Source organism: Suncus etruscus, chromosome X (genome assembly GCF_024139225.1).
Source record: "Suncus etruscus isolate mSunEtr1 chromosome X, mSunEtr1.pri.cur, whole genome shotgun sequence".
Lineage (NCBI taxonomy): Eukaryota > Metazoa > Chordata > Mammalia > Eulipotyphla > Soricidae > Suncus > Suncus etruscus.
In genome coordinates, this window is record NC_064868.1 from 125,323,074 (window position 1) to 125,348,364 (window position 25,291).

A 25,291-nucleotide genomic window follows, 5' to 3' on the forward strand; every position below is an offset into this window, starting at 1 on the left:
GGGTTGTTGGGTCCGAGTTTAGGGGCTGTGAGGAAGCAGGAGTAACAGGGACTAGTGTTGGCCTAGGCTTGGGTAAAGGCTGGGTGTCCGTTAGGACGGGGTTGGGCCCTATTGGCTGAGAGGGAGGATTTTGAATTTTCAGTCTGAGTTTGAATGTGAACCCCGGATCGGTTCCAGAAACGTAAAATCTCAGGCCCCACTGTTTTCCTTTTATCCAGCCGCCTTTTTCCTCCCTCCCTTTCTGCGTGAAAGTGATGTTTAGGGTGTCACCTTTACTACCTCTAACTACTGTAATGAGGTCCCAGCTGGAAGAGGGGTTCCAATAGGCAGTGCCAGAGGTTTCACATCCCCATGCTTTACAAAAGAAACTTTCTATCCCCCCACATCGGCGACCTTCCCTCTTAGACTGTTTTTCCCTGGGGCAAACATAGAACGATGCCTGCCGTAACTTTCTCTGCTTTGCCAAGGAACTGCACCCTGGCAGGTCGGCTACGTACTGGCCCCTAGTGTACACTCCCTGTGAGAGGGCTCGTTTCTGAAAGACGACTTTTTCCTGGGGAACCGTTTCAGGTGACTCTTCCGGGATGTCCCATGCCTCTACACCAGCAATGAGGGCGCAAACCTCGGGGCGCAGTGGTGGCCACCAAGTATACGGGGGGGCCACCTTGGAAATGCTCCACACAGTGTCTCCAGCCTGGGAAATGACTTCCCAGGTCAGTGTCATAGGAGCGTGGGGGTTACCGCTCTGGGCAGAGGCGACGGCGCAGGCGAAGTTTAAGAGGATTATCAGTTGCTTCCACTTTCCATTCATCCTTAAGCTTTTCAGCAGGAGCTTTCTTTGTGTGTGACGCGTGGATCCAGGCAGCAATTCCGTCTACTTTCACAGCTGTTGGGGTGGTTAACAGTACTAAGTAGGGTCCCTTCCACCTGGGCTCGAGGGTTCCCACTCGATGACGTCTAACAAGGACCAGATCACCGACTTGGATCCCGTGTGGCACCGCAGGAGTCCCAGGTGAATAGGCTTCTTTAATCTGGTCCCAGATCTGGGTGCGGACAGCCTCTAGAGCCTTAAGGTGGATAAACAAAGCAGAGGGTGAGTGGGAATCTAAGGCGGGGTCTAATACTCCGTCTGGTCTGGTCAAGGGGGGAGGTCCCCCAAAAAGGATCTCATAGGGAGTGAGCCCGAAACGTCCGGGTGTGTTTCGGGCTCTGAGGAGCGCAAAGGGAAGGAGGCCCAACCAGTCCTTCCCGCCGGTCTCAATAGCCAATTTAGTGAGGGTCTCTTTTAGAGTTCTATTCATTCTCTCTACCTGCCCTGAACTCTGGGGTCTATAAGCGCAATGCAATTTCCAATTGGTCCCCAGCTGTTTGGCCAGTCCCTGACTTACCTGGGCGACAAACGCGGGCCCGTTGTCGGAGCCGATTACCTTGGGTATCCCGAACCGGGGCAAAATTTCTTCCAGAATTTTTTTCGTGACCACCTGGGCAGTTTCAGACTTTGTGGGGAAAGCTTCAACCCATCCGGAGAAGGTGTCTATGAAGACTAGAAGATATTTATTGCCATACCTACCAGGAACGATTTCTGTGAAATCTACTTCCCAGAAGACTCCTGGTCTGTCTCCCCGCAGCCGTTTTCCTGGTTCTACGAGCGGGTGGTGGGCATTTGTTAGAACACAGGCTTTACAGGACTGGGTTACTTGTTCTGTTATAGTTCGTAGTCGGAGTACGTGATAATTGGAGGCTTTTACTAGTTCGCACAATTTCTTTTTTCCTAAATGTGTTAGGTGATGGATACTCTTTACATAGTATTCACCTTCTTTATGAGGCAAAATGATTTTGTTGTCTTTAGTTTTTGCGATCCCATGGCAGTCAAATCCGCTGGATAATCCTTTTTCCTTTAGGCGTTCAATTTCCTCACAGTCTATTGGTGTGTAGTTTAGACTGAAATTATCTTCTTTTGGTTGGGGTTTCTTTCGTTGCTCACATAAGGCACAGGAGACAGTTCCTTGTGCGGCTTTCTTAGCAGTGTGATCTGCCATTCTGTTCCCTGCTGCCACGGGGTCCATTCCTTTTTGATGTCCAGGACAATGAATAATAGCTACCTTTTTCGGCAGGTGTATGGCTTCCAAGAGAGCAAGGATTTCTTCCTTGTTCTTAATTTCCTTTCCTGCAGCCGTGAGGAGTCCTCTTTGTTTGTAGATCGCGCTGTGAATGTGAGCGGTGGAAAACGCGTATCTGCTGTCGGTGTAGATGTTAATAACTTTTCCTTCTGCCAGCTCAAGGGCTTTTGTCAAAGCTTGTAATTCAGCTTTTTGTGCCGAAGTCCCCTCAGGAAGGCTGCTGGCCCATATTACTTGCTTCCCATCCACTATGGCTGCTCCGGCTTTTCTTTTTCCATCCATGATGAAGCTACTACCATCTGTGTACCAATTCGGCGCCCCATGCCAGGGCAGATCTGTCAGGTCTCTCCGGGTTCCAGTTTCCTCAGCTAAAATGTCTGTGCATGAGTGTACCGGCTGGGATCCGTCTGTCTCCGGGAGCAGGGAGGCGGGGTTAAGAATAGCAGGCGGTCCGAACGTTATACGGTCGTTTAGCAAGAGACTTTGGTAGTGAGTTATTCGGGCGTTGGTCAACCAACGGTCAGGAGGCTGCCTGACTATACTTTCTAATGCATGGGGAGCGACTATAACTACATGCTGGCCCAGAGTAAGTTTGTCAGCGTCTTTTACCAGGAGAGCCACCGCTGCGATTACCCTCAGACATGACGGCCAGCCGCTTGCCACTGGGTCGAGTTTTTTTGACAAGTAGGCTACTGGTCTTTTCCAAGGTCCCAGGGCTTGGGTTAGCACTCCCCGAGCCACTCCCGCACGTTCGTCCACATACAGGGTAAAAGGTTTGGTTAGATCCGGCAGGGCCAGGGCTGGTGCTGTGAGTAGAGCAGTTTTAATTTTTTCAAAGGCTTCTTGACACTCCTGTGTCCAAGCAAAGGGAGCTTGATCCCGTGTAAGTGGATACAGGGGAGCGGCTAGGGAGGCAAACCCAGGTATCCAAAGTCTACAGAAACCGGCTGTCCCCAGAAATTCCCGTACCTGCCGTGGAGTCTTGGGGACAGGAATGGTAACTACTGTCTTTTTCCTGGCTTCTGTGAGCCACCTCTTGCCGTCTTTCAGGACATACCCCAGGTATGTTACTTCGTTGCGGCACAACTGAGCTTTCTTGGCCGACACCCGGTACCCTAACTCACCCAATTCTTTTAGGAGTTCTCTGGTTCCTTCTTCACACGCTTCCTTGGTGGATGCTGCCAGCAGGAGGTCATCAACATACTGAAGAAGGGAGACTTGGGGGTTCCGAGCCCTGAAGGGGGCCAGGTCCCTATGGAGTGCCTCGTCGAATAGTGTGGGGGAGTTTTTAAAACCCTGGGGCAATCTAGTCCATGTCAGTTGTCCAGTGTGTCCCCCTTCCGGATCTCTCCACTCAAAAGCAAACATCAGTTGGCTGCTGGGGTGTAATTGGAGACAGAAAAAAGCGTCTTTTAAATCTAGCACTGTGTACCAAACCCGCTCCGGTGGGAGGGAACTCAGTAGATTGTAAGGGTTAGGCACAGTGGGATGCAAATCCTGGGCCCTTTTATTAACCTCCCTTAAGTCTTGTACTGGTCGGTAGTCCCCAGTGCCAGGTTTCTTCACCGGCAGCAAAGGCGTGTTCCAGGGAGATCGGCAGGGTACTAGAACTCCTTGCTGTATCAGCCTCTGGATGTGGGGACGGATGCCTTCCTTTGCTTCTTTACTCATGGGATATTGTCTCACCGAGATAGGTGAGGCATGCGCCTTCAGCTCTACCACTATCGGGGGTACTTGTTTAGCCTTGCCAATTCCTGCCTGTTCAGCCCAGACCTCAGGGAATTGGGTAAGCCATTCTGAAGCAACTACTTCTCCAGGCTTTGTTTCATGGAGGCGGTATTCCTCCTCAAGTCCGACTACCAGACAAGTCACAGGAGCTTCCCCCAAAGTTACTTCAGGTCCCTCAGGGGTAAACTGAATTTGTGCCTTTAATTTGGTCAGCAAATCTCTTCCCAGGAGGGGCGCAGGGCACTCAGGGATGACCAGGAAGGAGTGAGTTACTCGGCCCCTCCCAACGTCCAATTTTCTTTTTGTAGTCCAATGGTAGAATTTGCTGCCCGTGGCCCCCACAACCATGGTTTCTTTTGTTCCTAATTTTCCTAGGGGCCTGGTCAATACCGAATGTTCAGCTCCCGTGTCCACCAGGAAGTTGATGGGAGTCCCCTCTACTGGAAGCATTACCCTGGGCTCGGGGAGGGGGACCGAGCCCCGTCCCCCCTAATCATCGAGAGCCAGGACCTTGTTCCTCCTGAGTTGCTTTTTCGGGCACTCCCTTGCCCAGTGTCCTTTTTCTTTACAATGGGCACACTGATCTTTTTCGAGTGGACGGTCAAGTCCTTTTTCTTTACAATGGGCACACTGATCTCTATCGAATGGACGATCTTGTCCTCTCGGGGTTCTTCTTGCCCTGTCGCCCAGGTGCCCTGTCTGCCTGCTTCTTTCTCTTTCTGCTATACTATCCCCTACTACTGCAGCCAAAATTCTAGTTAAATTTCTCTCTTGTCGGCGATCACGCCGGTTCTCTCTGTCCTCTATCTCTTTCTTTTCTCTTTCCTTTTTCTCCTCCTCTGTTTCTCTCTTGTGGAACACTTTCTCTGCCTCCTTCACTAAGTCTCGCAACGAATAATCTTGAAGTCCCTCTAGCCTCTGTAGCTTACATTTTATATCTGTGGCTGACTGCCCAATAAAGGCCATTGCTATGGCCGCCTGTTGTCCCTCTGAAGCTGGATCAAAAGGAGTGTACCTCCTATAAGCTTCCATTAGGCGTTCCAGGAAAACCGAGGGCGGTTCAACTGGACCTTGGACAACCTCTCTTACCTTAGCCAGATTCGTGGGGCGTCTTGCAGCCCCTCTTAGACCAGCAATGAGAGCCCGGCGGTAGACGGTGAGGCGCTCCCTACCTTCTGCGGTATTGAAGTCCCAGGTTGGCCTGGTCAGTGGAAACCCTTCATCTATGAGGTTAGGGAGATTAGTGGGAGTCCCATCGGCCCCCGGGACGTTTTTCCTGGCTTCTAGGAGGACTCTTTCTCTTTCCTCTGTCGTGAAGAGGACCTGGAGCAGTTGTTGACAGTCGTCCCAGGTGGGCTGATGCGAAAACATGAGAGACTCGAGGAGTCCCGTCAGGGCAGAGGGATTATCTGAAAAGGTGGGGTGCATAGTCTTCCAATTATATAGATCTGCCGAGGAAAAAGGCCAGTACTGTAAAGGGGGAAGCTGGTCATCTCCTGGCGGGGGCCCCATTGCCCGAAGGGGGAGGGCAAGAGACCGTGACTCGGAGGGGCGAACAGTTTCTGGACTGCGGCCCTTCCGGCTCCGGGTTCCCCCTGCTGGTCCCGGTTCGCGTGGACCGGCCGCCGGGGGTTGCCCCACAGCGACGTGTGGCACGTTAGGTTGTGCCGGCTGGGGAGAGGATTGAGGTTGGGAGTACGGAGGGGGGGAGAAGTCAAGAAGAAGATCATTGTCTATCTCAGGGTAGAGGGGCGGGGGAGCTGAAGGTCGGGGGGGAACAGGCAAGTTGGGCTCGGGGTCTGAGGCTACTGCCATTATAGTGGAAGTTGGCTCAGGGCGGCCAGATATCCAGGGCTTGACCCACACTGGTGGATTCTGGACGAGGTCCTGCCAGACGAGAATGTAGGGTATTTGGTCCGGGTGTCCCCCTTCAGACTGAAAAATGACCTTTCTTACTGCGGAAATAAGAGAGAGGTTAAAGACACCTTCTGGCGGCCAGCCGACTCCAAAGGTTGGCCATTCAGAGGTGCAGAAGGTCTGCCAGGGGCCCTTCCGTACCCCGACAGACAGATTGTGAGCCCTAGCTTTTACGTCAGTCCAGTGGTTAAGGGTTAGAGTCAAAGGAGTCGTCACGGTCTGTCCCATCTTAGTCCTAATTTCAAGGAAAACTGACACAGAAGTTACAATCAAGAGACAAATGACCCAGAACAAGCGCCGTTCCCGCGTTGCCCAAAGGCACTTCAAAGAGTCGGATGGCAGGGGCCTCCGCCGCCAGCCTAGTTCAATGAGGAAGCTATTCTCCTCGCGACTCTCCAGACCAGGGGGGTACACCAGGCGTCCCTGGTCGTCCCCGCTTCCTCCCGGGACGTCTCCCAGGGTGATCGGACGGTGGACACCCGGACACGTCTGTCTTTATCCACGAAACCTCAGACTTGCTGAGCGTCCGTAAAGCCGAAACTGCGATCGCGCCAAACCTCAGAGAAAAGTACAGCCAGAAGCAAACGAACCCAGACTAAGTAGACACAGACACAGACACAAGAGCTCACCTCCAAGTGGGTCTGGGGTCTCTGGGTGGTCGCAAATATCCCGGACGAGCCCCCAAATGAAAGAACTCCCCCGCAGGGGAAGTCCGCTCCAGGCTCAGGATATGCGCGTACCCAAAGAGACTCGAAGACCAGACTTGCTGTAATAACACGAGGGATTTTAATATCTCAGCATGCTGGAGACCGAATCTCATAACTCAGGACCGAGTAGAGAAGATTCGGCCCCCCTTTAGCATTCAGCAAAGCTTTTATAGGGTAAAAAGTCTATACATATCATGGGAACACACCTGCCAGGAAGGAGGCATTTCTCCTTATCTCCCGCCACAAAAGAAGTTATGCGTCAGAGCCCAGGAAAGAGGCATTTTGTTTTCCCTGTGTAACAGATGGGGCAGTGTTTGCCCCTGGGGTCATGTGCGTATCTTTGTCCTTCCCCTGACGGCATATGTCTAATTTAAAATGAGGGTCTTCCGCGAATTGTGGTGGTTAGTTCAAAGGAAGGGGAGTTAGGGAGTGGGGGAGTGGGAAGGTTCCCAGGGAAAGGAAGGGGAGCTAGGGAGTGGGGGAGTGGAAAGGTTCCCAGGGAAAGGAAGGGGAGCCAGGGAGTGGGGGAGTGGAGGAAAGGGAAAAGTGGAAAGGTTCCCAGTGAGCTTGAATGAAGTGTAAATTAAGGCACTTAATTAAAGTGTAAATTAGGGAAGTTAGAGTGCTTAGCCGGGAGCTTTCTTTAGGAACTTAGAGAAGCTTAGGGCTTGGCTTAATTCTCTTAGGAAGTGCAAGTTAGGGAGGGTGCCTAGTTTTTTCTTCTGTTTGCTATTTTCCAGTTCTTACTTATATTTATTATTTTCTTCACACCTTTTCATAACATTAGTATGTAAGAATGTATGTGTTGTTATGAATCATTTCAAAATTCAGGAACTTCCTTACTCAGATATGCAAATCACTCATAACTACTACACTTAGAAAATTCCTTTGCTCTTATCAGCTCTGTATGAGGAAAGTTTTATTTTAAACTTGAGTAAATCTTAAATCTCATGACCTATGTCCAGATGGGTTAATTATTGAGTTTAAGATTAAATTTAGGCGTCAGAGAGACAGCACAGTGGTAGGGTGTTTGCCTTGCATGCAGCCAACCCAGGACAGACCTGGGTTCGATTTCCAGCATCCCATATGGTTCTCTGAGTCTTCCAGGAGCTATTTCTGAGTGCAGAGCCAGGAATAACCCCTGAGTGCTGCCGGGTGTGGCCCCAAAACGAAAAAAAGAAAAAAAAAGATTCAATTTAGCAATTCTTTGGGAACTTTCCTCATCTGTCACTAATGCTTTTAGATCGTCTTCCTTCTCAGCCTCTTTCCATAGCTTATGTCATTGCTTTTGGTTGTTCAGGTGGAGACAGAAATCCAACGTGTGTCGGAGGCTTATGAGAATCTGGTGAAGTCATCTTCGAAAAGAGAGACCCTGGAGAAAGCCATGAGAAACAAGCTTGAGGGAGAGATACGGAGGATGCATGACTTCAACAGGGACCTGAGAGGTAAGGGATCACTCACAAAAGATCTAGTAGGATATTCAAGGAGAAGGCAGTGGAGCAGATGGTGAAGCTCTACAGGCCTGAATAGCCCAGCGAGCATGGCCGTTATATTGTATTCTGTGAAAACTTGTGACTGCAAAAAAGTATAATCCAGTGCTCGCTTAATCAAAGTGGGGATCAGTCAGTATACTCCCTGTGTCTCCTTGCCCCCCAACCTGTACTGTTTCTTTCGATAGTGGTTTTTGCAGAGACCTGCCTTTTGACCCTGAAAATAGGAAATAATGACGACCTTTATTTATAGTTTCTAGAATGCCTTCCTTAATATTTTCTCTTTTTTGGGGGGCATCCATACCTGGTAATGCTCAGGTGTTACTCCTGGCTCTGTGCTCAGAAATCGCTCCTGGCTTGGGGGACCATATGGGACGCCAGCGGATCGAACCATGGTTCATCCTAGGTTAGTGTGTGTAAGGTAAATGCCCTGCCACTGCACCACCATGCTGGCACCAATATTTTTCTCTTATTGTAGATGGTGAGAAGTATCTGTCTTCACCACATTCAGTATGTGTGTTGTAAACTCTGCTTGTCATGGCCCCCCTCCGGCTTTGATGCTGCATGATTTTAAAGATTTTCTAGAAACTTTATTGCTTTTCTACCCGGCGAATGAAAGGTCTATATTCAGCCAAAGTTTTTCTTTGAAATTTAGCAAAATTTTGCTCTTGGATTTTATTTTTCTATGAGGGGGTGAAAATAATAAGCCACTCATCTTCTCCTGCTTTGTTTGGGTATGTTTTTATGATCTACTTTTGCAAACCTAGATCAGGGTTATCTGTCACCCATATTTTTATAATGAGAGACTTTTATTTACCTAGATCTGTAGTCAGAGGGCAAACAGCATGAGCTTGGAGAGTTAGTACTGGGGCCCACTTAAGTGTCTCAAAATTCCACAGAGCGTCTAGAGTCTGCCAACAAGCAACTTGCAGAAAAGGAATATGAGGGGTCAGAAGATACAAGAAAAACCATCTCTCAGCTGTTTGCAAAGAGTAAGTCCAAAAGTTTCAGTACCACGTCTGAATGTTTGGATGGGAGCATATGTGTAGAAGGGTTGTGTTGTTGTTTTGTTTAATTTTCTAGAATTCAGTCAGGGTAGAATGAATATCAGGTAGGGATTCTTTTTTCTGTTCAGGCATGAAATTGGGAGATTCTGCTCTTTCAGATCTAGTCCCAAAACACTACTACAACATCTCATCATATAATTATGATTTTTTTCTGTATGAAACCAGAGAAAGCCCCTTGAATCCCTACTTTAATATGGCTAATTAAAGGGCATTCGTGAATATAGGATCTCTAAGTGGTTTTTTTTTTGGGGGGGAGTTCAGAAATCATTTCTTAAATATATAATCTTTACTTAAGCACCGTGATTACAAAAATGATTATAGTTGGGTTTCAATCATAAACAGAACACCCCCCTTCACCAGTGCAAATTTCCACCACCAATGACCCCTCCCTCCTTCTCAACCCCTGCCTGTATTCGAGACAGGCATTCTCTCACTGATTAAGATTGTAATTTTAGTTGTTAGTGTAGTTATTTCTCTTAACTGCACTACTTCTCTTTGTGGTGAGCTTCTTATCTTGAGCCGGTCCTTTCAGCCCTCATCTCTTGCATTATTCCAATAATACATTTTATTTTTCTTAAAACTCAAATAAGTGAGACTATTCTGTGTATGTCTCTCTCCCTGACTTATTTCACTCTCTCAGCATAATAGTTTCCATGTCCATCCATGTATAGGAAAATTTCATGACTCCATCTCTCCTGACAGCTGCATAATATTCCATTGTGTATATGTACCACAGTTTCTTTAAGCATTCATTGAAGGGCATTCTGTTGAAGGGCATCTTGGTTGTTTCCAGAGTCTGGCTATTGTAAAAAAAAATGCTGTGATGAATATAGGTGTGAGGAAGGGATTTTTGTATTGCATTTTTGTGTTCCTAGCATAGATCTCTAGGACTGGTATAGCTGAGTCAAATGAAGCTCAATTTCCAGTTCTTTTTTTTTTTTTTTTGTGGTTTTTGGGTCACACCCGGCAGTGCTCAGGGGTTATTTCTGGCGCCAGGCTCAGAAATTGCTCCTGGCAGGCACGGGGGACCATATGGGGTGCCGGGATTTGAACCGATGACCTCCTGCCTCCATGCTATCTCTCCGGCCCCCAATTTCCAGTTTTTTGAGAAATCTCCGTATTGTTTTCCATAAGGGCTGAACTAGACGGCATTCCCACCAGTAGTGAATGAGAGCTCCTTTCTCTTCACATCCCTCCAGTATTGATTGCTCTTGTTCTTTGTGATGTATGCCAATCTCTCTGGCATGAGATAGTACCTCATTGTTATTTTGATTTGCATCTCCCTGATGTGGAGTGATGTGGAGCATTTTTTGTGTCTTAGAATCTCTCAGTGTTAAAGGAAAATTTTATTAAATGTTTCATATGCTGGTTCTGATGAAGGTAAGATTAAGTTGCAGGACTGAACATTAGAATATATAACTTGTACCTGAGTTTCCTTATCTCTAAATACACTATATTCTATCATATCATATCTATTCTAGAGTTGTAAGTGTAGCTATAGGGGAAGAACTGAGCTAGTGACTAGTTACGGAGTGAGGGAGTTTGAGGGAAAACAGCTTTCTCTTCATAATAAAGTTTACTTATCTTGAAATACCTTTCAGCTTGTGACAATTAATTTTTATTCTTTATCAATTACTAATGGACTCCACCCCAAGACAGACCTTCATTCTTTTCTATAGCCTCAGTAAAAGTGTCAATAAAAACGACATAGTGGATAGAGTCTTTAGGGAGTGAGAATTAAGGGTAGGGGTGGGGAGCAGATGCACTACCCTTTTGTGAATCCATGGGTTTGTCTACCCTGCTCCATAGCTCCCAGAGAGGGGCTCCAAGTTTGAATAGAGCTTGGTGAGAAATTATGGGACCTAATCTTAAGTCTCCACATGAGTTTTTCAAGTCATTCCATACAAATACCAGTTAGCTTTGCAAGCTTGTTTGATCTTTACTTACAATAGTCCCCTTCACTTCCTGGATTGTTCCTTTGTACTATGACTATATTATGGGTTTTTTTGGGGGGGTGACACCCGGTGATGTGCAGGGGTTACTCCTGGCTCTGTGCTCAGAAATCGCTCCTGGTTTGGGGGACCATATGGAATGCCAGGGGATCGAATCACAGTCTGTCCCAGGTTAGCGCGTGCAAGGCGCACACCCTACTGCTTGTGCCACCGCTCTGGCCCCGTTATGTGCTGTTTTGATGTTTTTTTTTTCTTCCTGGTTTCCCTGAGCCCCCTGTTCCTTTGTCACTGTGTCTTAGAGGAAGGAACATAGTTTTTCTGGTGTCATCAGTGTCTAGAATAAGTTGTTGTGAAATGGTTTTTGTCATGCTGTAGTTCCCCGGAAGTTAGTTCACTAGTAAAGAGTGTGGCATTCTCCTAGAATAAAAGAAAACAAAAACGTACAGATATCTTGTCCTGAATCTGCAACTTCCTGCTCCTTTCTGTGCAAATTTCTGTGCAAATAGTATTGCAAATACTATTGGAACTCCTAGGAATTTGGCTGCTAGCTTATAGAGTCTTAGTTTATCAAATTTAGGTGCTCTGCAGCTGGCTTATAAATTCTCATTCAGTTGATCAAATGAGATTAGCAGTAGAATGAAAGACTGCCAAGTGGCTCTTTTGAACTGTTTGGTTTTGCCATACTGGGAATTAAACTATGAGCCTACTTAGTGCTCTCTCCCAGAGCTATATTTCTGGCTCAGTCTAAATGAATGGAAAAATGCACTCCACCTAGTAAACAGCAAAGAGGGTTATAGCCCCTTAATTTCTTTGGCCTTTGAAGCAATGACAAGAGTCTGCAGAGTTAGGAATGTGACAGGAGCTCTTGAGACCTTAAGAAAAGCTTCACTGGGGAATGTATTACAGATAGATAGAGAAGACATACCATGCTAGGAGAAGGCAGCCAAGCCCAGCAGAAAGAGTTGAATTCAATATGGCCTTAAGTATGCTCTCCACGGCTTGGTTACTACTTGTGAACCTTGTGTAAGATACTCAAATAGCCAGGCCCCTTATTTTCTTGTATACAAAATGGAGAACAGAAAAACAGTGTCTTGTATTACTCATAGCTGTTTGAAATTTACACCTTTTTACGAAGAAAAAAAATCATTGAATTACCAGTGAGGTTGAGTTACAGTTGTTTGTGATTGTGTTTCAGTCATACAATGTCCCAAACTTATCCCTTCACCAGTGGACACATCCCCACCACCAGTGTCCCCAATTTCCCTGCCTCTCTCCCCTAATGACTTGTACAGCAGACATTCCCCACCCTTCTTTTTTTCTTTAGACACTGTGATTTGAAGTATTCTTACTGAACGGGTATCACATATCACTTTACCTCCTTTCAGCTCCCAGTTCTTGTCCAGAGTGAAAAATCACAATCTTTTGAACTCTAGCCTCCTTGTTATATTTTGGGTCTGGTTTGAATCGTTTCAAACTGCTTTTTCTCCCCCCCCTCCCCCAGTCTTTGTCACTTTTCTGTTGGATGGCATATTTGATGTACTACATAAAAGAAATTATGATGCTTTCTAGTTTTCTTGTGAGGTCACATCCTATTATACTCAGTAGCTACTTGTGGCTTTGTGCTTGGAAGTGACAGCTGGCCCATGGTGTGTATATATATATATATATATATATATTTTAAGGCAACTGCTCTACCACTAAGTTCCATGCCTGTCTTGACTTGAAAGGAACTTCTCTGTAGGTGGGTCTTTTTAGTAATGTGTAGATAAGTTTTGGGGATGGTAAGGTGAGGGTAGGAATGAAGTAATCAGGCCTATGAGTAAGTTTCAGTTTTTTTGTTTGGTTGGTTTGGTTTTGGCTTTTGGGTCATACCATTGGAGCTCAGGGATTACTCTTGGCTCCGTGCTCAGATATCGCTCTTATCAGGCTCTGGGGACCATATGGGATGCCGGAGATTTGAATCTCAGCCCGTCCCAGATCACTGCATCAAAGGCAAATAAATACCTTACCAATGTGCTATCGTTTCTGCCCCTAATTCTCAGTCTTTTAATGATCATATGCTCTTGGGCAATGAACTATACATATAATTTATAGGGTTTTATTTTCATTTTCACTCTGTGTTCTATATTTCCCTTTCTCTTGAGTGAGATACACAATGACACCCTGCTCCTCCATTAGCTTAGATTTTCCTAAAGAACTTTCTTTTGGGGGCAGAATTTTTTTTCCTTTTTTTGTACAATTAGAACTTTTATTGCTTTTACACAATTCTGCATTAAGATCATACATTTGAATATTTCCTTATATTATAAAACAATTAGTAATAAAACATTTAGGATAAACACTCTCAAGAGTGTTTAAATTTCTACTCTTTATTTCTCATCATTTCAAGCATTATCCAGTTTATGTTATTTCCATTTTTACCCACTTCTGAAGTGCATTTATGAATATCAGTAATTTTCATGATATTGGAGTAAAAGGATTTCCCAGTTTTTCTTCCCAAGTATTTAGCATTATTCAAAACAGATGACTATGTATTCTTTTTACTAAAAGTAGTTTTATTTGTAAAATTTTTTTAAGTATCATTTTACTTGGTTTTATTTTTGTCCAAAAAAGTAACTTCCTGAAATTAGAATGTCTATTATGCCTGGACCTTTTATGTCCTAGAAACAACTTGAGGTACTTAGAATAAAATCAAAGATAAAGAGTCAGAGAGCTAGTACAATGGCTTAGGTATGTCTTCCATGCAACCTACCCTGCCTGGTCTGATCCTGAGTAATGCATTATTGTTCCTTGAGCACATCTAGGAGTGAAGCATAAGCATAGGACTAGATATAAACCCTAAGCTAGTTTTACCATGGGGTAATGCAAATTATTTTTAATAAAGAACTAAAATAAAATAAAAGATAAACTAATGCCTAAATGTAAGTCCAATTAAGTCTAAACTTAAAAGAATATGTTTGGTTTGCATTTCATTACAATCTTCCTGACTTTCATGTTAGAAATGTGTGCTTAGTAACTTTCAGTCTATTTTTGTTGTTTTTTATTTTTGTGGGGTTTTGTTGGCTTTCATTTTTTTGTTTTTGTTTGTTTGTTTGTTTGTTTTTGGCCACACCCGGTGACACTCTGGGGTTACTCCTGGCTATTCAATCAGAAATCACTCCTGGCTTTGGGAACCATATGGGATACTGGAGGATCGAATTGCGGTCAATCCTCGGTTAGCACATGCAAGGCAGATGCCCTACCCTTTGCACCACCTCTCTGGCCTCTTAGCCTACTTTTTTTTCTTTTTTTGCAGTTCCAGATATTTTTACTAGTGTTTTCTTAAAGGTTTCGAGTCAAAGGAGCACTGTAAAAACAGTGTTAGAGTGGCGATTATCGTTTGCATAGGCCCACCAAAGTATGGGGGAGATCGAAAGAAAAAACCTTGACCTAAATACAAGGAGACCCTACCCCTGAAGTTTCCTGACATAAGACCAATTCTAGTCTCCAGGCAAACTAGTTTGTCCAATTCAGGTCATTGTCTGTAGTGCCCATACAGTTTTATTTTTCAAACAGTCTCTGTTGTCGGTATCATGTTTCTGTATTGAATATCCTGGAATCTGTATATCCTACATTGAAGTCAGGATGGTGCGGAGCTGCATCTAATTACAACTCACAATTAAAGGACAATGCAGAAAGCCCTGTCCAGTATGCAGGTCGTTGTTGTTGTTTAAATCTTCTCAGTGTTAAGGAAAGATTCTTTTGAGTAAATTGATGTCAGAGCAGCAGTAGGGTCTTCCCTGGTAGAGGATTGCTTACAGGTGATGTCATAGACAACTTTGGATGTTTCACAGATGGCTTCCCTGGTTCAGGGGTGAATGGAGAATGCCCAAACCTCTGAGGCCTATGCCAGTTCATCATGTCAATGTTCAGGGTGTAAGGTTCCATTGCACCACAAGATTTGTGTGTTCCTATCTCTATTAGATAAGAACTTATTTGTATGTATAGTGTTTTCAATTTTAATGTGCCCATGCAAACAAGGAATAATGCCATCTGGCGTTATCAGCGCATAAGGGGGCCACAAGAACAAGTCCAACAATCCCCATGACCTGGTTGAAACATAAGCATTAAACTGAGGGACTCTCACCAAAATTCCTTATTGAACAGTTCACAAAGAGAAAAAAAAGATAAAAAGTGGGGAAAATAAACAATCTAACTTAAGACAGTGGACACAATTGTCACCGTTTAAGAAAATTTTTGTGTTCCCATCTCTATAAGAATGTGTTTGTATATAATTTTCCATTTTAATGTGCCTATGCAAAGGAAGAACAGTATCACATGGCGAGATTGATGCCTATGGGGATGCTAGAACAAGTCCAACAATCCAATTAACTTGGTTCTTATATAAAATGGAGGGACACTTCTACAAACTTTCTTATTTAACAAATAACAAAGGGAAGGAAAGATAAAGAGGGACTCTTTCACCAAAATACCTTAACAGTTCACAAAGAGGAGAAAAGATAAAAAGTGGGGGAAATAAACAATCTAACTCAAGACAGCGGACTTAATTGTCACCATTTATGGGAACTAATCAGAAACAACCACAGTTACACAATGAAAGAAGGAAGAGGTCGCTGAGAGTAAACAAGTAGGTAAAGAGTACTGGCCTCTTCCCAGCCTGAGAGTCCATCCTCTCATTTTTATTTTGAAAATATATGGTACCCTCATGTGAACTGGTCTCTTTCCAGCCTGAGAGTCCATCCTCCCATTTTTATTTTAAATATATAGTGCCCCCATGCTGTTTTTGAAATGTAGACCAATGAAAAAAAAATACCAGTGAATGTCACGACATAATGTCCTGACATACAGCAGTGCTGCATCAGTCCGCCATCCACCCCATGTGTCCCCCCCCCAGTGTTGGAAGAGAAATGGGGAAAGCCTGAGGACCATGATAGAGTCCACCTGGGCCAGCAACCAGGGAAGGCCTGGAGGAAGGGAGAAATAGGGGAACAGCTGGGGGCCTGCCAAGCCTCCAGCACCCCCCAAGCTGGGGAGTAGGCCTCCGAAACGGGGTGTCTCCTAACCCCATATCTGGGAAGAGCTGGCCTCCAGGATCAAGGAACCGGAAGCCAGCCATCTGCCCAGCCCCTCCCTTTGCTCCTCCCCTCTAGAGTAGGGATGGGGGAAGCCTGGGGACCCCTAATAGAGTCCATCTGGAATCCATAGCAGGCCACCAGAGGTGGCACTCAGGCCAGGCCTAGAGTCCAGGGGAGAAATAGGGGAACGGCTGGGGGCCTGCCAAGCCTCCCAGCAATTCCCAAACTGAGGAGTAGGCCTCCGGAATGGGGTGTCCCCTAACCCTATACCTGGAAAGAGCTGGCCTCCAGGATCAAGGAACCGGAAGCCAGCTATCTGCCCGGCCCCTCCCTCTGCTCCTCCCCCCTCAAACGTTTTTTATACATCATGATAACAAAGTTGTCCCTGATTAAGTTTCAGTCTGACACTCTCACACCTATGAACATTTCTGAATATTAGTGTCCACAATATCTCTTCCAACCTCACCCCTACCTGCTTCTGGGGCAGGCATTTTATTTACTCCTCTCTCTTAGCTTTCTTTTTCTTTTTTGATACTGTGGTTGCACAATTGTTAAGCAAGGGGTATCATGCATATCACTTTATCTCCATTCAACACCCAGTTATTGTCCAGAGTGATCAGTTCCACTTATTGTCATAGTGGTCGCTTCTCTACCTTAACTGCACTGCTCCACTATTAGTGTCAAGTCTCCTGCCAAGAATTGGTATTTCTGGCCCTTATTATTGTTTCTAGATATTATTACCATCCTATTTTTTAATTTTTCTTGTATACCAGTAATAAATGAGATTATTCTATCGCTCTCTCTGACTCATTTTACTTGGCGTAATACTCTCCATATACATCCATGTATAAGAAAATTTCATGACTTCATTTTTTTCTAATGGCTGCACAGTATTCCATTCTTTATCTGTACCACTGTTTCTTTATTTACTCATCTGTTCTTGGGCACATGGGCTGTTTCCAGATTCTTGCTATTAAAAAACAGTGCTGCAATGAACATATGAATGGATAGGGCTTTTCTACATGGTATTTTTGTGTCCATAAGTATGTCCCTAAGAGTGGTATTGCTGGATCATATTGCAGCTCAATTTCTAGTTTCTTGAGTAATATCCATATTGTTTTCCCAAATAAGCTGGACCAGTCCACATTCCCACTGGCAGTGAATGGGATTGATTCCTTTTCTCCCTTGTTCTTTGTAGTGTGTGCTACTCTCTGGCATGAGATGGTACCTCATTATTATTTTGATTTGCATCTCTCTGATGATTAGTGATGTGGAAAATTTCATGTGCCTTTTAGCACATGTATTTCTTTGAGAAAATGTTCATTTCCTCTCCCAGTTTTTTATGAAATTGTATATTTTTTTCTTGTTGAGTTCTACCAGCGAGGGTATATTTTTTTTAAAAAAAGAAAAGAGTTTTCTGGTATAAAAGAATACACGATCCATGATACCATTGCTGACTCACACTTTACTGTGGTTTAACGCAAATTGCACTTTAGGTATCAATTTTTTTCTTAAGGGTTATGTTTCTTCTCTCTCTGCAAGAAATACAAGGAGAAACTTACCCCAATATTTACTGTGAGTGTCAGGTTGAGTTCCTAAGGCAAAAATTACAGAAGTGTGTGGGAGTCTTATTATGGCTGTGTTCTCTTGAAGTTTTTATTTCTCAGACCTGGATACACTAAGCCTACAGTAATTCATTCAGTAATTCTTCAATTATGCTTTACGTGCTCCACATCCTCTTACTCTAATATCTTTATTTATCATAGTTTGTTTTCTTGATGAGTCTCCCCAGTGATTTATATATTTTCTTTTTAGTGTAGGCCTTTGCTTTTGAATATAACAAGTCAACTAATTAGATTGACTTTTTCAGGAGTCTCTAATAAACTTGATAAATAAAACTATTACTAAGAGATGGAATCTTTTCATTGTTGTTGTCGTGGTTGTTGTTGTTTTGGGCTACTCCCAGTGACACTCAGGGGTTCCTCCTGGCTATGCACTCAGAAATTGTTCCTGGCTTGGGGGACCACATGGGATGCGGGGGGATCGAACCATAATCCGTCCTAGGTTAGCGTGTGCAAGGCAAACGCCCTACTGCTTGTGCCACCACTCTGGCCCCAAGAGATGGTATCTTTTAAGTGATCATTTGAAAGTGATGAGAATTACCTCATTGAGATAAAGTGATAATCAGTTTAGATTTATTCAGTCTGGTCACCACTTAAGAAATAGAATGAGGTATAGCCATTATAAGAGGTTTGAGGTAAGAATAATATAGAAAGCTAAGTATAAATCCTCTGTGTTAACTCAATTCAAATGCTGACTTTTCACACCATTCCTACACTGGGGCCGGGCGGTGGCACTAGAGGTAAGGTGCCTGCCTTGCCAGCACTAGCCTAGGTGGGACCGCGGTTTGATCCCTCGGCATCCCATATGGTCCCCCAAGCCAGGAGTGACTTCTGAACGTATAGCCAGGAGTAACCCCTGACCATCACCGGGTGTGGCCCAAAAACCAAAAAAAATTTTTTTTAAATTAGGGTCTTCATTTCCTGGACTCCGTTCCTACTAGAATATCTCTCACTGAAGGTGGGATCCTTTGAGTCTTCTCTGGGTCTATAGTGGAGCCAGAACCAAGGCAGGACCAGCATGCTGATGGGAGCTCTCACAAGGTGTAAAAGAGCCTGACTTGCCGGTATTCAAACCATCGTCTGATGGATGGGCATTTCTTAATAATTAAGGGATGTGTACATCAGAAGTCACACTCTACATATATATATATATATATATATATATATATACATATACATACATACATACTCAATGAAGGGCCAGCAATATGCTTAAAACAATTTCTGATAGATTTGAAGAATGACATCAACAGCAACACAATATTGATGAATATTTACAAGAGTAGTAGAGACTTCAATAGATCATCCAGAGAAAAACATAACAAGGATATACTACTGGCTTTGAAGGAAGAAATTGAAGTGAGTGGCTTAGTAGATATATTTTGGGTTTATCATTTGCAGAAAGCTGGATACACATTCTTCTCTAATGCATATGGAATATTCTCCAAGATAGACTACTTTCTGGGCCATAAAACATACCCCCATAAAATCAAGAGGATAGAAATTGTATCACTTATCTTCTTAAATCAAAAGGCACTGAAAATAGAAGTTAATTACAAACAGACACAAAAAATACATCTAAGAACTGAAAATTAAACAGCACAATACTAAACATCTGTGGGTCAGAGATGAAACCAAACAAGAAATCAAAAGATTTCTGAAAACAAAGGAGAATGAAGACACAAATTATTAGAATATGTGGGGCAGAGCAAAAGCAGTATTAAAAGGAAAATTGATAGCTTTGCTAGCATTCATCAGGAAGAAAAAAAATGGCCCACATAAATAACTTAATGCCACAGCTTAAGACATTGGAAAATCACCAACAAAATGAACTAAAAATAGGCATGCAGCAGGAAATAATAAAGCTTAGAGCAGAATACAATGAACTGAAAATCTCCTCCAAAAAATTCCAAAAGATCAATGAAATGGTTTTCTGAAAAAAAAAAAAAAAAAAGAAACAAAATTATGATGCATTAGCAATACTCACAAAGAAAGAGAGAGAAACTTACTAAATGAAAGAGGAATGAAAAGTGGGGTGTCACTACAGATAACAATAGAAAATTCAAAGGTTTAATCAGACATTACTTTGAGAATCTTTGTTACAGAAATAGAGGACCTGGAAGAAATGGATAAATTTATTTTTGTTGTTGTTCTGTGGGTGTTTTTGAAGGGGGCACATTCGGTGGTGCTCAGGGGTTACTCCTGGCTATCTGCTCAGAAATAGCTCCTGGCAGGCACGGGGTACCATATGGGACGCCGCTATTTGAACCAACCACCTTAGGACCTGGATAGGCTGCTTGCAAGGCAAATACCGCTGTGCCATCTCTTCGGCTCCAAAATGGATAAATTCTTTTTTTTTTCATATTTTTAAATATGAGCATGTTTTGCTTGTTTTAATATTTAATTTTTTTAATATATATATTTTATTTAATCACCTTGATTACATACATGATTGTGTTTGGGTTTCAGTCATGTAAAGAACACCCCCCATCACCGTGCAACATTCCCATCACCAATGTCCCATGTCTCCCTCCTCCCCACCCGACCCCCGCCTGTACTCTAAACAGGCTCTCCATTTCCCTCATACATTCTCATTATTAGGACAGTTCAAAATGTAGTTATTTCTTTAACTAAACTCATCACTATTTGTGGTGAGCTTCCTGAGGTGAGCTGGAACTTCCAGCTCTTTTCTCCTTTGTGTCTGAAAATTATTATTGCAAGAATGTCTTTCATTTTTCTTAAAACCCATAGATGAGTGAGACCATTCTGCGTTTTTCTCTCTCACTCTGACTTACCGAAATGGATAAATTCTTAAGACTACTATAACCTCCCAAGGTTGAACCTAGATGATCTCTTTTTTTTGCGGGGGGCACACCCAGCAGCGCTCAGAAATCACTCCTGGCAGGCTTGGGGGACCACATGGGATGCCGGGATTCGAATCACTGTCTTTCTGTATGCAAGGCAAATGCCTTACCTCCATGCTATCTCTCTGACCCCGAACCTAGATGATCTTGAGTATCTATCTGATCAGACCTATCACTACTGAGGAAATTAAAATGGTAAATAAAAGGCTTCCTCAGAACAAAAGTTCAGGCCCATATTGATTCACTATTGAATTCTTTCAAAGAGGAATTACTGTCAATCCTTTTCTGGCTCCCTAAAAATAAAAATACAGAAACACTCCCAAATAATTTATATGAAGCTAACATTAACCTGATACCAGCAGCAGACAGAGACACTACAAAAATAGAGTTACAGGGCCAGAGAGATAGCATGGAGGTAAGGCATTTACCTTACATACAGAAAGAAGGTGGTTCGAATCCCCTCATCCCATATGGTCCCCTGAGCCTGCCAGGAGCGATTTCTGAGCGTAGAGCCAGGAGTAACCCCTGAGCACTGCTGGGTGTGACTCAAAAACCAAAAAAAAAAAAAAAAAAAAAAAAAACCACCTCAAAACAAACAAGAGATTAAGCAAGGAATTAATGAAGTCATTTTGTGTAAGGACCAAGATGGAAAAAATGGACTCACACTTAACAGTAGATAACAGGATAATTGTTCAGCTAGTCCAAGCAAATTTTCCAGCCTCATTGGTTGATCTGAAATTTAGTCAACAAGTACTTCAGATAAATGGGGAAAACTGTGCAGGCTGGAATTCTGATAAACCAGACAAGGTGCTCAAACAGGCCTTTGGAGAGAAGATAACTAAGGCTATTCATGATAGGCCCTTTAAACATACAATTACCATGCATAAGGACAGGACTGGACACGTTGTATCTTTAAAAATGGGAAAATAGGGGTCGATAGCACAGTGGTAGAGCATTGGCCTTGCACGTGGCCAACACAGGATGGACCCTGGTTTGATTCCCAGCATCCTATATGTCCCCATGCCTGCCAGGAGCGATTTCTGGGTACAGATCCAGGAGTAGACCCTGAGTGCTGCTGGGTGTGATGCCACCAAAAAATGGGGGAAAATAACCTCCATAGTGAAGGACAGGTTTTGTTAGCTAGAAGCATAACATTTGTGAAATAATGGACAGAATGTCATTGGACTAAAAGACTTGCAAATTGCCGACACCTTGTCAACATCTGGGACTGTAGTTAGTCTCACAATTATGCGTGGTTTTATCTTTGAACATATTATTAAATGGATGGCCCCAAGCATTCAGAAAAGCCTGATAGATCGTGCCATTCCTGAGGTTTACGTCATGGCCCCATGGACATTTGCTGAACTATTCCAGTGTACTTCAGCAACTTCTCTATTAGCACAAAAAGCTTTCTAGGAGACAGAAAAGTTGCTGCATGAAGACCTTTTCCTCTTACGGCTGGAATCTCACTGTTTGCTGTGATATCTTATTCAGAATTCAAGATATTGGAGCCTTATCCCAGTTTTACGATGTGAAACAATGCAATAGATTTACAATAGATTTTCATAAAATCGTTTCAGTGCTGGAAATCTAATGTTTTACAAGCCATTATGATTGGGATGACTGATAACGTGCTCTGCGTTGTCTTAGAATCAGTCACCCGCTGTTCATTAATTTAAGTAGTGCTGTTTAGAACTGTAATTCAACTATATATTTGCATTTTAGTGTTACTATAGTACATTTAAAATGACTGTTTCTGATAAGAGATCTTTTAGTTCCATGTGTGCATAAAACCAAGTAAGTAGCATTGGTTTCATTTCATGTAACTAGTATATGTAGGTTGCAAGAAATCATGTTGATTATCATGGCATCTTAACTATCTTCACTTAATATGCTTAAACTCATGTCTTAACTATGTTAAGCATCTAGAATAAGAGCCAAAATATAATTCTGCCTTTTTAAAACCCAAAATGCAATTTCCATATTAAACTGAAATGCATTCTAGTCCAGTACAATGTAATACTAAGTTAATGTAGCATACTTGCTTTGTTCAATTTGAGATTTTCTAGTTAATTTTAAGTGGGAATATCTTTCTTCTAAGTGACCAGTATCTTTTTCTGATCAAATAAATCACTACATATTTAATGTAAAAATTCTTTTGATTTGTTTTGTTGCCTGGCTCTGCGCTCAGAAAGCGCCTCTGGCTTGAGGACCACATAGAATGCTGGGGATCGAACCCAGATCTGTCCTGGGTCAGCTGCATGCAAGGCAACCACCCTAACGCTGTGCTATAGCTCTGGCCCCATAATGTAAAAATTCTTATACTATGTCGGATAAAGTTTTGGTGACCTTTTTTTTATTTGTGAATCAAGTGGATTAATACTTAGTCCTGGCATCTTCATCTCAATATTATGGAACCTCACTCTTTGACTCTAAAAACTTTTCCTGGTAATGTTTTCTATTTTCTGACTCCTTCCTGTAAACAAACCAGTATCACTTTAATATGATTTCTCCTTCTTTTTGATTTATGCCTATCCTATCCTATATTCATTAAATCTATAAAACTAAACTAAAATAAAGAAATCAACAGACATTTTCTCAAAGAAGAATTATAGGTGGCCAAAAGGCACATGAAAAAATGCTTCGCATCTCTAATCATTAGGGAGGTGCAAATCAAAAGAGTAATGAGATATTATCTCATATCAAAGTGACACACATCATAAAGAACCAACAACCAGTGCTGCAGCAGGTGCAGGATGAAAGGGACTCTCATACCAACTTTCATATTACAGATATGTACATAGTAACTCAGAAATAACATGCAAAAATTCCTCTGCAGTCCTATGTTTGCTGCAGCATTATTTACAATAACCATAATCTGGAAACAACCCAAGTACCCAAGAACAGATGAGTGAATAAAGAAATCAGTGGTCCATCTATACATTGGTATACTATGCAGCTATTAGGTAAAATGAAGTCATAATATTGGCTTCTAAATTTGGAGAGTATTGTGCAGAGTGAAATGAATTAGAGTGGGATAGACATAGAATTACCTCACTCCTTTACAATACATAAGAAAAATAAAAAATAGTCTGGTAATTATAGCTTGAGTCAATAGAGATGAGTGGCAGGAGGACCATTGCATGGTAGGAAGCTTGTCACAATGAGTGGTGAATGCAGTTAGGGTAGAGAAGGGGCCAATATGACAATGTTAGGTTTGTGCTCACAACCCAGAAATAGGACAAAGAGACCATGAGGCAACGCTAGGTCACAAAGCAGGTTTATTAAGCCAGCATGTTGGGGTCCAACCACTCCTGACCAGCAGGGTGTAGTCTAGGCCCAGAGCTTGAGTTCTATAGAGTTTTTATAGTCATTGGCACCAGGTACAATGTTCAGTCAGCCTCAGGACACAGATAAAAAAGGATACACATTTGGCATAACACAAGTAACGTAATTCAAATGGATCAAGGCCTCCCTAGACAAGGCATCTATCAGTATCAGTTTGTGTGCCTCCCTGGTGCCCCTTTTCTTCTGGGAAGGTTGGCAGGCTCAATTTTCCCAGGTCAGCCTGACCTCAGGCAATGTAGATGAACAGTAATGCATAGTTAAAGCACAGCCTAGGGCCTAAGTGGTCAGACATTGGTCTGTGTCTGTATGTGAAGTTAGCATGTGCCCACCTGTCTTTACAATAATTGTTGGAACTGGTGCTGAAAATGAATGACGCATGATACTTGGTACCTCTTGATTAACAATAATGCAAACGAGTGTCAGAAAGGAAAATACTGGGGAGAGAGCTTGAGAAGAGAGAGAAAGGGAGGAGGAAAGGAAGGAGAGAGGGAGGTATGAAGTAGGGGGAGGGAAGAGAGATATTTTGCCAGATGCACACATCTGGGGATGTGTGGATGAGAAATTGGTTTTACTGGTGGCTAGAAATGTGCACTGGAGAAGGGCGGTGTACATTGTATGGCTGAAATTCAGTCACAAACAATTTTGTAGCCACAGTGCTCAAATAATAATTATAAAAAACTGTAAGAAGAAAAAGTAATCATCAAAAAATTATTCAATGAACAAATGACTCCTGAATGTTTTCTTCTCCCTTTCTATCCTGAATGCTAACTCTATAGCGACTGCTTAGCCAAGCTTCTGACAAGAAAACTAGATTCTTAGCCACCACATACAAAACAAAGTCACCTGATGTGTGTGTTTCTATGCACACACACAATACAGATACAATGCAGACACAATCTCTCACGAGAGAATCTTAATCTTCAGCTTAGGAAGGAAGAGATAATGGACAAATAATGTTCTCTTGCATTTTATGACAAGCTTAGGTTTTGGAACAGTGAACACCAAAGACACATAGGTATGAGCAGTGTGACAGGTAGTGGCGGCCATAGAATGGAGAGAATTAAATGCTTGTTCTTTCTCTCAAACAATTGCTCTATGGCCATACAAGGCTGTCTGAAATAATTACATCCAAGGACAAGCCTACCTGCTGTTTAGGAATGTGTGTTTTTGTGTAACAATTCTCACGTGTTTTGGAGGGAAATGGGGGGCATTGGTGGTGGAAAGGTTGCACTGGTGAAAGGGGGGTTGTTCGTGTTCTGTATATGACTGAGACCCAACTACATTCATGTCTGTAATCAAGGTGCTTAAAATATTATTAAAGATAAGTAAAAATATAAAATGTAGTTATAAAAAAATCCCACTGATCAGTGACTTCTAAATTTCAGTGGCACGAAAGTACAA

At 43.1% G+C, this 25,291-nt stretch overlaps 1 protein-coding gene and 1 pseudogene across 1 annotated transcript in view; both read left to right on the top strand.

Annotated features, from left to right (window-relative positions):
- AMOT (angiomotin) overlaps window positions 1–25,291 on the top strand; it is a 107,974-nt gene that overhangs the window by 37,189 nt on the left and 45,494 nt on the right. The window contains exons 4-5 of the mRNA XM_049767556.1: window positions 7,773–7,917; window positions 8,862–8,954. Of these exons, the coding sequence (XP_049623513.1) occupies window positions 7,773–7,917; window positions 8,862–8,954 (238 nt within the window). The remainder of the gene's footprint in view (window positions 1–7,772; window positions 7,918–8,861; window positions 8,955–25,291) is intronic.
- LOC125999378 (syntenin-1-like) lies at window positions 21,188–21,958 on the top strand (annotated as a pseudogene).